General features: G+C 38.0%; 1 protein-coding gene across 1 annotated transcript in view; it reads right to left on the reverse strand.

Moving 5' to 3' along the window:
• Positions 1-16494, reverse strand: part of LOC136025985 (septin-1-like) — a 56978-nt gene that overhangs the window by 26324 nt on the left and 14160 nt on the right. Inside the window, exon 2 of the mRNA XM_065702121.1 lies at positions 6171-6276. Within this exon, the coding sequence (XP_065558193.1) occupies positions 6171-6276 (106 nt within the window). The remainder of the gene's footprint in view (positions 1-6170; positions 6277-16494) is intronic.

Here is a 16494-nt window from a genome sequence, read left to right on the forward strand (position 1 = left end):
AACAGGCGAGAGAGGCGGAATTCGTATCTAGGCTCGAGGATCTTTTTGACATCGCTCACGCCGATGCCCTGAACACGATGTCAATACAAAAAGACAAAGATTTCTTGTTAGCCCAGCGAGAAAAAGGGAGACGGGGGTCAATGGTTGGCGTAGATGAAACACTAGCTTGCAAGGAGAAAAGGGTGTAAAAGGGTTGTCTTGCAAAAAGACAAAGATTTCTTGTTAGCCCAGCGAGAAAAAGGGAGACGGGGGTCAATGGTTGGCGTAGATGAAACACTAGCTTGCAAGGAGAAAAGGGTGTCTGAGAGAGAGCAGCAAACACTTAAAAGACGACAGCAAACAGAGAACATACAACAGATAGAGGCTTCCACAGCCGAACTTACCACATCTGGTTCAGAGATCAGCGCAGCAGAAGACGTTGACAGTGAGGGGGCTGTTGGAGGAAGCAGAACTCAAAAAAGAAAGAGGGGCCGAAAAGCTGTAGTTACACCTGAACTAGCAGTAGCTCTTGATCGTACTAAAGTATCAGACCGCAAGGCTGTTTTTGTCATAGCAGAAACTGCCAAAAGCTTAGGAATGACTATTGACCAACTAGCTCTAAATAGAGATTCAGTTCGCCGACTCAGAGCAAAACATCGAATTCACAGTTCTGCAAGCATCAGAGCCAAGTTTCAGAGTGATGTTCCCCTCGTTGTCCACTGGGACGGCAAACTGATCCCCGACCTCATTGGAAAAGAGAAGGTTGATCGTCTGCCTGTTTTGGTTTCCGGAAACGAAGTTTTACAGCTACTCACAGTAGCCAAGCTTCCATCTGAAACAGGCGAGGCTCAGGCTTCTGCTGTCTTCGGAGCTATTGAAGACTGGGGCATACCCGGCAACATCCGAGCCATGTGTTTCGATACTACAAGCTCAAACACTGGCAGGATCTCTGGTGCTTGTGTTCTGTTGGAGCAGAAGCTAGGTAAGGAACTCTTGTCACTGGCTTGTAGACATCATATTATGGAGCTCGTCATTGGTGCTGCGTTTCGAGTGTGCATGGGATCGACATCTTCTCCTGAGGTTCCACTCTTCAAACGCTTCCAGGACTATTGGAGATTCATAGATACAGATAAATATGAAACAGGAATTGCAGCTGATGATGTGGCGCGTCTAGTGGATGACATCAAACAAAGTACCATCGATTTTGCTAACAAGCACCTTGAACAGAGCCAGCCGAGGGATGATTACAAGGAATTCCTGGAACTTGTGCTCATCTTTCTTGGTGCTACTCCTGCGAGAGGAGTACGATTCATGTCACCCGGAGCGATGCACCATGCCAGATGGATGAGCAAAGTGATATACAGTTTAAAGATCTGGATGTTCAAGGCTCAGTTTAGACTGACTCTCACAGAAGAAAGAGGTTTGCATGACGTGTGTGTGTTTGCACTACGTGTGTACTTGAAAGCCTGGATCTCTGCACCTTTAGCCTCAGGTGCTCCGTACAGTGACCTACTACTGCTAAAGTCGCTGCTCGAGTACTCGTCCATCCATTTGGCAATCTCAAAGGCCACATCAAACAAGTTTTCCGGCAACTTGTGGTATTTGTCACCCGAACTCGTTGGCTTGGCTTTCTTCGACAGTCGCGTCAGTTCGTCGACGAAGAGACTGATGGTGAGTGCCATGCAGAGTGAAGACGACCAGGAACAGGAACATACCAAGCGTATCACCATTGATCTTGATTCAGCCAAGAATAAAAACCTGGAACATTTTGTTACAGCAAAGTCAGCAAAACTTTTTCAAATGATGGATCTTCCGGATGGATTTCTCACAGTTGATCCAGACTTGTGGGAAGATAGACACGACTACAAGCTAGCGTCAGAAACTGTGAGGTCACTCAAAGTCGTCAATGACCACGCTGAGCGAGGAGTGGCACTCATTCAAGAGTACAGCGGTTTTATAACCCAAGATGAGTCGCAGCTGCAATTTCTACTGCAAGTTGTCAATGAACACCGCAGAGTTTATCCCGACAGCAGGAAGCAGACTCTGTCAGGTCAACCATAAATAGGAACTAAACAATTTTGTTTATATTTTTTTAAAGCAAAATACAAGTTGATCGAAATCCTTCTTTTTTTTTCTTTTTTCTTAATCTTTGAGGTACTTGAGCTACCCCTAAACATTATTATAAATGGCTCAAACTTTTTCTACAATGTTTTCATGTGATATGGAACAACTTAGGGGGGTAAGAAAATAATATTTCCAAAATTTTTAATTGAAATCCTTCTTTTTTTCTTTTTTCTTAATCTTTGAGGTACTTGAGCTACCCCTAAACATTATTATAAATGGCTCAAACTTTTTCTACAATGTTTTCATGTGATATGGAACAACTTAGGGGGGTAAGAAAATAATATTTCCAAAATTTTTAAAATAAGCTCCACCCTAATATATATATATATATATATATATATATATATATATATATATATATATATATATATATATATATATATATATATATATATATATACCTATATTCACAGGTGGGACACAGGGACACAACTACAATGGCGCGTAACGACTTACGTGCGCGGAGGGGCTTGGGGGGGGGGGCGCAAAGCGCCCCAACAGCTAGTATATATATATATACATATATATATATATATATATATATATATATATATATATATATATATATATATATATATATATATATATATATTTCGCTCACTTAAAATCTTTGGTTTATTGAAAATATTGGGAACTGCTTCCCATCGGTTTATTTTTTCTTTTTTTTTTTTTTTTTTTTTTTAGAAAGACTTGAACCTTCTTTGGGATGTTTGTACTCAAAAAAGAAGTTTGTTTACAAACAAAACATTGAAAAACCTATTTAATTCCATCCCTGAAAGTTAAACAATCCACTTCTTAATTATTTTGAAATATATTTACAAAATTGTTAATACTGTTTTACCTACGGATTGTTTTGGGTACCTGACCGGAAAATGTGGGTCAATCCCGCTTTCCTGAGCTGCAACGAGAGAAAGGATGAGATGGCTAGGACACGCTCTGTGGATGATGGATTGCAGAAGATCATCCTTGTCAGGCAACCGCCACGGGTCGAACAAAAACCAGGCAGCCCCCCGATAGGGCTGGAGAATATTGTCAGGGAAGATATAAGGAAAACAAGGACTTATTGATAGGGTGTAAAGAGGGAGGCTTTGAATAGACTGTGATGGAGGAGGAGCGCGCGTAGCTGTGTTCGCTTCAGGCGGCTTAGTGCTACGGTGAGTTGTTAGTAGTAGTAGTTATCATTTTTTAAGTTTCGGTTACTATAAGCACGTGTTGCTCCTTATTACAATTTGCTAGCACAAGCTATTTGAAGACAAAAAGGTCTTAAGCTAGAAAGAGGGGAAAATAATCAGTGCAAAAAATACAAGCAATAGGTACTTTGCTTCATATGAGAAAATTTGATGTTTCCCTCTCGGTCCTTTAAATTTCTATCTTATAGCAATATTTCCATTTTAAAGATAATAGCATTGAGACAATAGGGAATGGATGCTGAAAAGGTTTTCAAGAAACTACTTTCCTAGAAATTTGTGTTAGTAGTTGAAAATAAAATAAGTCCAGTGTAAAAACCAGGCAAGTTTTACCCAGGATTATGTATAGTCTAACCAAGGATCTCCTTATCATAACTTCTATCCACCAAACACCCTCACTGCTCAGTAAGGGAAAGTCCTTTTGTTTGAGAAACTTGTTCAACGGTGTCCTCCCAAAGAGATCCCAAAACTTAACAAGAGCTAAGAGCTCACATGGCACTTGTGACGAGGCCGAACGAGTCAAGAGCCAAGAGCTCATGTGATATGTGCTCTATCAAAATTCTAAGAATCAATAGATTGATTCAAAAGGAAAATCGGAGGCTTAATGCCGGTCGGGATTTAAAAGGAAAATCTGAGGCTTAAATCCGGTCGGGATTCAAAATAAGAGCTCTGAGTCAGTAAGTCCTTCTAAATATCAAAATTCATTAAGATCCAATCACCCACTCGTAAGTTATAAATACCCCATTTTTCTACTTTTTCCTCTCCCTCCAGCCACCCAGATGGTTTAATCGGGGAAAACGACTTTATCAAGTCAATTTGTGCAGCTCCCGGACACGCCTACCAATATTCATCGTCCTAGCACGTCCAGGAGCACCAAACTCGCCAAAGCACTGAACCCACCCCCTATCTCCCCCAAAGAAAGTAGATCCAGTGCGGTTACGTCAATTACGTATCTTCGACAAATGCTTATTCTACCCACCAAGTTTCATCCCGATTTCTCTACTCTAAGCGTTTTCCAATATTTCCGGTTTCCCCCCTCCAACTCCCCCCAATGTCAACAGATCTGGTTGGGATTTGAAATAAGAGCTCTGGGAAATGAGTTCCTTCTAAATATGAAATTTCATTAAGATCTGGTCACCCGTTCTTCAGTTAAAAATTCCTCAATTTTTTATTTTTCCAAATCAACACCCCCCCAGCTCCTCCAAAGTGACCAGATCCGTTCCAATTATGTCAATCACATATCTATAACATGTGCTTAAACTTCCCATCAAGTTTCATCCCGATCTCTCCACTCTAAGCGTTTTCCAAGATTTCTGTTTCCCCCCTCCAACCCCCTATGTTCCCATATCCGATTCGAATGGAAAATGGAGCATCTGAGACTTAATATTCTATATATCAAGTTTCATTAAGATCCGATCGCCTATTTGTAAAATAAAGATGCCTCAATTTTCACGTTTCCAAGATTTCTGGGGTCTCCCTCCAACTCCCCCCAATGTCACTGGATCTGGTCGGGATTTGAAATAAGAGCTCTGAAACATGATATCCTTCCAAACATTGAATTTTGAATTTCATTAAGATCCCATCACCCGTTCGTAAGTTAAAAATACTTCATTTTTTCCAAATTAACCGCCCCCCCCCTCCTCCCAGATAGTCAAATCGGAAAACGACTATTTCCAATTTAATCCGGTCCGGTCCCTGATATGCCTGCCAAATTCCATCGTCCTAGCTTACCTGGAAGTACCTATAGTAGCAAAACTGGGGCCGACAGACCGACAGAATTTGCGATCGCTATATGTCACTTGGTTAATGCCAGGTGCCATAAAAACAATAAATCACCAAGACATTCCAAATTTCGGTAGTATTGGGTGTTCTATGCAAGTGAGCCTCAAACAGGGCAATAAATGAATACTGTATTTGACTTTAGAATGCTCACAATGCAGTTCTAGCCTCATATTTGCAATTAGTGACTTCCAAAACCTAGTAGTATCAACTTTGGGGAAAATAAAAACTTTCATGAAATATATGCCTATTGCAATGTTCTGGCTCTGGACCTATATACTATCATGTTGCCTCGTAATCAGCAAGCACAGAAAGTCTTGAGTATATTTTGGGTTGGAAATCCAAAGTCATTTACTGATAAATTTAGACTTCGTGTGTTTTTATTATAGATTTTCTATTTTATTTTTCAATTTAGCACTCACAAATCCCCCAAAACAAAACTATGGACTATAATGCAAACTGGCAATTTCTCATGTTTTAACCGGTGGGTTGGCCTATGTGTGCAAGTGGTAAGAAAAAGAGGACAAGAAGGGGATATTTCCTCACCCAAAACAGGTAAAAAGAGAACATATTAGAAAGTTATTCAATAAAAGCGACTTTTTCATACTACTCATGATGAATCCTCTGATATCCCTCCCCATCCAACTACAGAAGATTTACACAGCAATTCCTGCATTTAGGCAAAACAGATGAAATTCTTCTTCAATGCTCCATCTAAAACCCCTGTCCCCAAAAGAAGAAAAAAAAAAAACTAAGAAATCCTAATGTTTGGGCCTGTGTATTCACATAGGCAAAACAAATGAAATTCTTCTTCAATGCTCCACCTAAAGCCCCTGTCCCCAAAAGAAGAAACAAACCTAAGAAATCCTAATGTTTGGGCCTGGGTACACTTTTCTGTAAAAAAAAAAAAAAAAAAAAAAAAAAAAAAAAAAAAAAAAAAAAAAAAAAAAAAAAAAAAAAAAAAAAAAACTCCGAATTATTCTGAATCTGAGGATATATGTGCAAAACTGGTCATTTACTATATCAGTTATTTTTTTATAGACAAGTTAACTAATCTGACGAAATATATTAAATATTGCAAAGATAAAAGATAAAACTTACCAACGACCATCAATGTGAACTCAAAACCTTTTTTGACAGACTTTCGATGTACTTGATTGGGAAGATTCGCAAACCCCACATAGCCAGGTATTTCAGGGTTTGAAGACTAGGAAAAATATAAATTTCTTCATAATATAAGTCTTTATAAATAGTCAAACAAGTTTTTAAATTACAGTTGAACAACTTCTCATACAGTTCCAAATTTGCTCTTGTAGAATCACAACATTTAGCCACTCAAAATTATTTCTAGATAGCCTACACAAGGTCCGAATTCTTACTGGCCTACGAGATGGACAATATCCTTTTCAGAAGAAAACATATGAATATCTGGCAAAAAGAAATTTATATCCATATTCTGAAGAGAAACAATTGTTGATGTGTATTGATGAGCAAGGGAACTCAGTTCAGAGAGGCAAAAAAAGGAAAGTTTTATAAATAAAATAAATGTCATAAAATTATTGTTACATTTACTATAGCAAGCTTTTTTAAGAATCTCATAAGCTGAGCAATGCAGCTATTTAAAATTGTGAATTTAAACACTAGCATAATGGACTAAATAAAAAAGAAAAAGTCTGTTTTGGTTGGTAAATTCTGCGGAATCTAAAACTAATAAGAACATGTATTTGAGTCTTTGTCCAATTGGTAGTCATCAACTAGAAAATTAGCTAGAAAATATGTACTTTTGATTTCTGGATTGTTTTCATATTTTCTCAAGGATTACTATTTTGATAAGGATTTTGTGTATTAGGTATTGGCTAATATTTAAAATTTTTAATATTTAAATATTTTAATATTTAATAATTTTAATATTTATATTTTTTATAATAATTTATATTTTATAATATAATTTTATATAATATTTATAATAATTTAATATTTATAATTTAATGTTAATAATTTTAATGTTAAATTTAATATTTAATATATTTTAATATTTAAAATATTTAAAAATTCAGCTTGTATCACATGAAAAACCTGCAGAGTGTGTGGTAAAATTCCAAAAAGGTGATAAAAGTTAGCAGCTGAGTACATTTGCAAATTTTCACAAATGGCAAGATTCAAGGATTAACCTGTTATCAAATAAAGAACACGCAAGTTAAGGGACAGAATTTGAACAATAAGGAAATAAATAACCTGGTTCTCATTAAGCTATGCAACATTTTGCTTGTACTCCATTTTCACTATATTTTTTTGTGAGTTGCTAAAAGGCAACAAGTTCCTTTTTCCTAATAAGATGATATGAAATAGCTATTTATGGTGGTTGATTGCCTGTATATCTGGTTTTTATGGCACTTGGTATTAACCAAGTGACATATAGCAGTCGCCAATTCTGTCGGTCTGTCTGTCGGTCTGTCTGTCGGTCTGTCGGTCCCGGTTTTGCTACTTTAGGCACTTCCAGGTAAGCTAGGACGATGAAATTTGGCAAGCGTATCAGGGACCGGACCAGATTAAATTAGAAATAGTCGTTTTCCCGATTTGACCATCTGGGGGGGAGTGGGGGCCCGGTTAATTCGCAAAAAATAGAAAAAATGAAGTATTTTTAACTTATCAGCGGGTATTTGGATCTTAATGAAATTTGATGTTTGGAATGATATTGTGTCTTAGAGCTCTTATTTTTAATCCCGACCGGATCTGATGACATTGGGGGGAGTTGGAGGGGGAAAACCTAAAGTCCCGGTTTTGCTACTTTAGGCACTTCCAGGTAAGCTAGGACGATGAAATTTGGCAAGCGTATCAGGGACCGGACCAGATTAAATTAGAAATAGTCGTTTTCCCGATTTGACCATCTGGGGGGGGGGGAGAAGGGGCCGGTTAATTCGGAAAAATAGAAAAAATGAAGTATTTTTAACTTATGAGCGGGTGATTGGATCTTAATGAAATTTGATGTTTGGAATGATATTGTGTCTCAGAGCTCTTATTTTAAATCCCGACTGGGTCTGATGACATTGGGGGGAGTTGGAGGGGGGAAACCTAAAATCTTGGAAAACACTTAGAGTAGAGGGATCGGGATGAAACTTGATGGGAAAAATAAGCGCAAGTCCCAGATACATGATTGACATAATCGGAACTTATTTGCTCTCTTTGGGGTAGTTGGGAGGGGGGGAGTAAGTCTTAAAAATTAGAAAAATGAGGTATTTTCAACTTACGAACGGGTGATCGGATCTCAATGAAATTTGATGTTTAGAAGGATATCGTGTCTTAGAGCTCTTATTTTAAATCCCGACCGGATCTGGTGATGGGGGCGGGGAGTTGGGAGGGGGAAACCTAAAACTTGGAAAACACTTAGAGTGGAGGGATCGGGATGAAACATGGTGGGAAAAATAAACACAAGTCCTAGATAGATGATTGACATAAACGGAACGGATCCGCTCTCTTTTGGGTAGTTGGGGGGGGGGGGTTAATTCTGAAAAATTAGAAAAAATGAGGTATTTTTAACTTACGAATGGGTGATTGGATCTCCATGAAATTTGATTTTTAGAAGGATATCGTGGCTCAAAGCTCTTATTTTAAATCCTGACCGGATCTGGTGACATTGGGGGAAGTTTGGGGTGGGGAGATCTAAAATGATGGGAAACCCTTAGATTGGAAGGATTGGGATGAAACTTGGTTGGAAAAATAAGCAAAAGTCTTGCATACGTAATTTACATAATTGGAACGGATCCACTCAATTGCGGGGGGGGGGGGGGTAATTCTGAAAAATAAGAAAAATAACGTATTTTTAACTTACGAAGGAGTGATCGGATCTTCATGAAACTTCATATTTAGAAGGACCTCGTAACTCTGATATCTTATTTTAAATCTCAACCGGATCAAACGTAATTGGGGGGGGGGCAGTTGGGGGGACCGGAAATCTTAGAAAATACTTAAAGCGGTGAGATCAGGATGAAACTGGATGGGAAGAATAGAAACCTGTCTAAGATACGTGACTGACATAACTGGACCGGATCTGCTCTCTTTGGTGGAATTGGGAGGGGGGAGGTAATTTTGAAAATTGAGGTATTTGTAACTTACGAAAGGGTGACCAGATCTTAATGAAATTTGATATTTAGAAGGATCTTGTGCTATAAAGTTTAACTTTAGGTTCTGACCTTCTCACAAGTGCCAAATGAGCTCTTGGCTCTTGGCTCTTCCGACCTCGTCCAAATGAGCTCTTGGCTCTTCCGACCTCGTCACAAGTGCCATATGAGCTCTTAGCTCTTGTTGTTTTGATCTGGCTACATGCATAAATCAATAAACATAAATAATACTCACAAAACATCTACAAAAGTCGTCAACTCATAAACATGAGTCCACTGTTTGTTAGGGCAAGTCCACCTTTTTTTGTAGGCGGGGGGAGAAACAGCAAAATAAGTAAAAATTTTAACAAAATAGAGTCAAATAAGATAAAAACATTGCCCTGCATTGGGCAAACTGTCCTCTCTTGAATGCAACCACATTCCTTAAACGGTCACAATAACCACAGGCAGCTGCTAAAAATGATTTTAGTGCAGCATTTGTAAAAGATTGGAACCAAATTTTGAACAATTGGAATGTTTACCATAATATAGTCTAAAGTGGTTGTTAAATTATTTTTTAAATATACTACTACTTACTACTATAACTACTACCAACAATTCACTGTAACATCAAGCCATCTAAGGCCAACACAGCTACGCATACCCCTCCATCCTTTATTAATTTAAAGCCTCTCCATTTACACTCTACAAAGAAGTCTCATCCTCCTACTCCTCCAAAGTTTATCCTTTCGCGCTTTCTATAGAAGCTTATATGTTAATGGTGGGCTGAAAGTAAAACTTACAGCCTTTCCCCCAGGGATGGGGGGAATTCATACCCGAAATCGTAGCTGATTGATATTTGGATAATCTTGAACAAAATAGCTAACTCAAAATTTTGATCGGAAGCATTTATACAAAAATGGCGTGGGGGGGTGCTTATCATTCGAAAATTCTTGAATTTTAAGAACGGAGCTAGAACTTTGATTTAAATCGAATGAGCCTTTTCCAAAGTCTATACGATTACCCTTTTCAAAAAACATTATACATGAACAATAGACAGCTTGCATAATTTACAGCTCTTGCCTTGGGAGAAGTAGGAGGTTTTGTCAACACCTGAGGCATATCAAAATTTTGGTTGGCTTTATTAGAGGAAAAGTGGGCATGAAAGGGGAGGAGGGGGCTTAGTGCCCTCCAACGGCATTTGACTCTTAAAAAAGGCACTAGAAATTATTATTTTCAATTTAATGAGGTCCTCCGAAGTTTATAACACCACTGCTTGCCTATGAAACACCTCTGCAGGGTGGGGGGAGGAATAATGAAAGAAACTGAAGCTACATAAGATTTATTAATTCATTTATATTTGCACCTGTTATCTTTATGTTTGTAGGATATTTAATTATAATTTCTGTTAGTTCCTCTGTTCGACTTCTGTTTACAATGATTATTCTTTAACAGTAATTTCTGGTCTTTTTGAGTTTTAACTATAGTAGGAAGTAATTTCTGTTGGTCCTGAGTTCAATGTGGCTTTTTACTTTTCTTAGAAAACTTTTTTCATACAAGATTTTTTTTAATTAATAATAATTAATTGAAGCCTTATGGCCTTTGCTATAGGCAAAGTGAATACATACCTCAGATAAATGATACTTGATTTATTCACACAATATTTAATGGAACGAAAGAATAGCTTCGAAAAAGAATGCTTAGACTATTTCAATTGCTGACTTTAGAGACAACAGGTCCGATTTTAATTTGACCATTATCAAAGTTTTTGTACCGCAACAATTTAGTCAAACAGTTTGTGGTAACGAACTGTAGTAAGGAGCGACCCGGCTCAATAGCAGACAAATCTCTAAAAACGGAATTTTTATACTAAAAGATACATTAAAAGAATCGTTCTTTTATGCTGATTTTAAATATATAAGTTTAGTCAAATTTAGTTTTACTCATCAAAAGTTACGAGTCTGAGCAAATTTGCCTTATTTTAGACAACAGGGGGAAACACCCCCTAAAAGTCATAGAATCTTAACGAAAATCACACCATCGCATTCAACGTATCAGAGAACCTTGTTGTAAAAGTTTCAAGCTCATATCTACAAAAATGTGGAACTTCTTATTTTTGGCCAGAAGACCGATCACGGGTGCGTGTTTATTTGTTGTTTTTCCCAGGAGTCACCGTATCGACCAAGTGATCCTAGAATGTCGCGAGAGGGCTCATTCTGACGGAAATGAAAAGTTATAGTGCCCTTTTTAAGTGATAAAAAATTGGAGGGCACCTAGGTCCCCTCCCACGCTCATTTTTTCCCAAAGTCAACGGATCAAAATTTTGAGATAGCCATTTTGTTCAGCATAGTCGAAAAACATAATAATAACTATGTCTTTGGGGATGACTTACTCCCCCACAGTCCCCGGGGGAGGGGGCTGCAAGTTAAAAACTTTGACCAGTGTTTCCATACAGTAATGGTTACTGGGAAATGTACAGACGTTTTTAGGGGGATTTTTTCGTTTGGGGGGTTGAGGGGAGGGATATATGTGGGAGGATCTTTCCTTGGTGGAATATGTCATGGAGGAAGAGAAACTCAATGAAGGGGATCAGGATTTTCTAGGATTATTATGAAAAAAAATGAAAAAATAAACATGAAAAAGTTTTTTCAACTGAAAGTAAGGAGCAGCAATAAAACTTAAAACGAACAGAGAATATTACACATATGAGGGGATCTTCTCCTCCTAAATACCTCGCTCTTTATGCTAAAGTATTTTTAGTTATTTCAACTATGTATTCTACGGCCTTTCTGATTCAGGGGTCATTTTTAAAGAATTGGGACAAAATTTAAGCTTTAGTGTAAAGATCGAGGTATTAGCGAGGGGCAAACCCCCTCATATACATAATAAAAAATATACGAATATAGAAGTTCGTTACGTAAGTTAATTCTTAAGTTACGTATATTTTTTACTAATCAAAACGTTCGTTAAAAATTAAAAGTTGTAGTTGTCTTTTTAAGTAACTGAAAAGTTGGAGGCCAACAAGGCCTCCTCCCCCACCCCTTTTTGACCAAGACCAAGAATAACAGAAAGCCGTTTATCAAAAAAAGGAATTAATATGCAAATTTCACTTTAATAATTTATGTGCGGAGAGCCAAAACCAAACCTGCATTAATTGAAAAACATTCAGAAATAAAATTTAAAAAAACTAGTTTTTTAAACTGAAAGTAAGGAACTACATTGAAGCTTAAAACGAACAGAAATTACTTCGTGTATGAAAGGGGCTGTTCTCTTCTCAACGCCCCGCTTTTTACGCTAAAGGTTTTTACTGTTTAAAAGTCTTTTACTGTTTAAAATTTTAATTTTCTGGTATCTACCATTAAACGTTCAGCTCGAAAGATCCAATATAAAAAACTGTATATTACTCCCGACGATCTTCTTCAATTTGAGAGTAAAATAGCAAGAGACATGGATTGAGCCTTTCTGAAATCTGTATCAGTAGATACAAGTGCCGTGACAGTCCCGATGATTCAGTCAATACATAATCAAGCCAGTTTGTGGGGATCATAAGACGAAGGTTCAGTAGTCAATATCAGGTAAAGTTTCGTCAACAGCTGTACCTGTCACGGCTCTGTAGATTGTCAGTAGGGAGTCTTTAGTTCCAAGAAAAACTGATACACTCAAGTCATGGAAGTCTTGTAACATGGGTCTAAGAAATGACTACATGAAGGTGTCATGAAATTAATATCTATGCCTGCCACCTTTCTGAGAGTGGGTTCCAAGCCTGATTAGTAAATCAGATAGTTTGTGGTAACAAACTGTAACTAAGGAGCAACACGACCAAATAGCAACAGAAACTCTAAACAAGGGCTAAGAGCTCATATGGCACTTGTGACGAGGTCGGAAGAGCGAAGAGCCGAGAGCTCATATGGCATGAGCTCTAGTAAAATTCTAAGAATAAATAGATTGATTTAAAAGCAAAATCAGAGGCTTAATGTTGGTCAGGATTTAGAATAAGAGATCAGAGATAAAAGATCCTTCTATATATATCAAAATTCATTAAGATCCGATCACCCACTTGTAAGTTAAAAACACCTCATTTTTCTAATTTTTCCTCTCCCTTCAGCCCCCCCCCCAGATGGTCGAATCGGGAAAAAAGACTTTATCAAGTTAATTTGTGCAAGTCCCTGACATGCCTATCAATTTCCATCGTCCTATCACGTCCAGAAGCACCGAAATCGCCAAAGCATTGGACACCTCCCTCTAACTCCTCCAAAGAGAGGATACAGTCCAGTTACGTCAATCACGTATCTAAGAGATTTGATTATTCTACCCACAAAGTTTCATCCCGATCTCTCCACTTTAAGCGTTTTCCAAGATTTTCGGTTTCCTCTCCCAACTCCCCCAGTGTCACCAGATCTGGTCGGGATTTGAAATAAGAGCTCTGAGACATGAGTTCCTTCTAAATATCATATTTCATTAAGAACCGGTTACCTGTTCTTTTCCGAGTTTAACACCCCCGTCCCAACTCCCCCAAAGAGAGCGGTTTAGTCCGGTTATGTTAATCACGAATCTAAGACTTGTGCTTATTCTTCCCACCAATTTTCATCCCGTGCTCTCCACTCTAAGGGTTTTCCAAGATTTCCCGTTTCCTCCTCCAGCTCCCCAATATCACCGGATGCTATCAGGATTTATAAAAAGAGCTCTGAGATACGAGGTCCTTCTAAATATAAAATTTCATTAAGATTCGATCACCCATTTGTAAGTTAAAAATACCTCATTTTTTCAATTTTTCCTCTCCCTCCAGCCCCCTCCCCAGATGGTCGAATCGGGGAGATGACTGTTATCAAGTCAATTTGTGCAGGTCCTGATACGCTACCAATTTTCATCGCCCTAGCACGTCCAGAAGCACCGAACTCACCAAAGCACTGGATATCCCCTCAACTCCCCCAAATAGGGCAGATCCTTCTCAATTACGTCAATCTCGTGTCTAAAACTTGTGCTTATTCTTCCCATCAAGTTTCATCCCGATCTCTCCACTCTAAGTGTTTTCCAAGATTTCCGGTTTCCAAGATTTCTGTTTCCCCCCTCCAACCCCCTATATCACAGGATCTCATTCGAATTGAAAATGGAGCATTTGAGACATAATGTCTTTCTATATATCAAGTTTCATTAAGATCCGATCACCCATTAGTAGGATAAAGATACCTCAATTTTCACGTTTTCCAAGATTTCCGGTTTCCCCCTCCAACTCCCCCAATGTCACCGGATCTGATTAAAGTTTGAAATGAGAGCTTTGAAGCACAAGATTCTTCTAAATATCAAATTTCATTAAGATCTTATAACCCGTTCGTAAGTTAAAAGTACATCAATTTTTCTAATTTTTCCGAATTACAACCCCCCCCCCCCAACTCCCCCGAAGAGAGCATATCCGGTCCGGTTATGTCAGTCATTCCACTCTAAGCGTTTTCCAAGATTTCTGTCCCCTTTAACTCCTCCCAATGACACTGGATCCAGTCGGGATTTAAAATAAGACATCTGATTTATGAGGTCCTTCTAAATATGAAATTTCATTAAGATCCGATCACTCCTTCGTAAGCTAAAAACACCTCATCTTTTCAAATTTTCCAGAATTAACCCCCCTCCCACTCCCCCAAAGAGAGCGGATCCGTTCTGGTTATGTCAATCACGTATCTAGTACTTGTGTTTATTTTTCCCACCAGGTTTCATCCCGATCCCTCCACTCTAAGCGTTTTCTCAGATTTTAGGTTTCCCCCTCTGACTTCCCGTATCACCGGATACGAAAGAGCTGTGAGACAGGATATCCTTCTAAATATCAAATTTCATTCAGATCCGATCATTTCCAAATTAACCGCCCCCCCCCCTAGATGGCCGAATCGGGGAAACGACTATATTTAATTTAATCTCTGGTCTCTGATACGCCTGCCAAATTTCATCATCCTGGCTTATCTGGAAGTGCCTAAACTAGCAAAACCGGGACCAATAGACCAACAGAATTTGCGCTCGCTATGTCACGACCCTGAAAGTCCCTGGAGAAAGGAGTTGTAAGTTATGAAATTTGTCTAGTGTTTAGCCTATATATATATATATATATATATATATATATATATATATATATATATATATATATATATATAATTATATATATATATATATATATATATATATATATATATATATATATATATATATATATATATATATATATATATATATATATACAATCTGATACCACGAAGTAAACAGACATTTTTGGGAAAGAGTGAATTTTATGCGGAACGGGGAGATTTTCCAAGAGAAGAATTTTCAGTGTTGAGGGAAGTTTCTGGGGAAAGTCTTTCAAAGGAAAACTATACACGGGGAAAATAAAATTTACCAGAATTCTTATACTAATTATTTTTATTTGATTTACTTTCTCTTTGGCAATTGAATTTTACACGTGGAGATATTCTAGGAAAACTGGAGTTGAGATTGTCTGGGGGATTTTCCTATGGGGGAGGGAGATTTTTCCGTGGGAGGATTTTCTGCGGGAGAAATTCTCCACGGGAGAATCTTACGTGGGAGAAACTTTCCATTGAGGCATTGGGAGGGGAGAATTTCCAGGAAAGATTTTCCACAGAAGGAAGATTTTCTGCAAGATTTGAAAAACAATTAGAAATTAAAGAAAAAAAAGTCCTTTTTCAAACAAAAGCAGGCTTAAAAATAATTTTCAATGCGGAATTGTCCACAAGAAGTTTTTTTGGGGGGGATTTTCAGCAGGGATGGAATTGTCTGGGGATGGGATATATTACGCGGAAGGAACTTTCCGAGGAGGATTTCTTTGGGGGATCTCCCATGGAGCGAAAAGGCGGATTTTCTGGCATTATTTTTAAAAACAATCATAAAAACATCATAAAAAACAATAATAATAATTTTTTTCAATAAAATTGAACAAAGAAAAGTATAGGAGGGCAAATGCCCCTACCCAAAACCTCACCCATTTTTATCCCAATTTAAGAACAATTCCTGTAACTCAAGAGCTCATTGGCGGATCTAGGGGGTCGGAGAGAACCCCCCCCCCCAACGCATATTTTTCTGGTGCCCTCTTATCTTGTTCTTTCTTTTTTTACTCTTTTTTGAATTAATTTGTCAATTTGGTCGTTTATTGGAACCTTTGTCACATTGCCCCCTCCCAAGATTTTATTCATTGGCGCTCTTGCCCCATTGGGTCTCCCTCACGATTTTGCTAAAAAAAAGAAACACTATTTAACATTACAGGAAAACTTGGAAAACTGCAAGTTCTATCACTATATTAGCTCTATGACTATCTACCCTGGTTCTACTGCCCT

This window comes from Artemia franciscana, chromosome 4 (genome assembly GCF_032884065.1).
Source record: "Artemia franciscana chromosome 4, ASM3288406v1, whole genome shotgun sequence".
In the NCBI taxonomy this organism is placed as follows: domain Eukaryota; kingdom Metazoa; phylum Arthropoda; class Branchiopoda; order Anostraca; family Artemiidae; genus Artemia; species Artemia franciscana.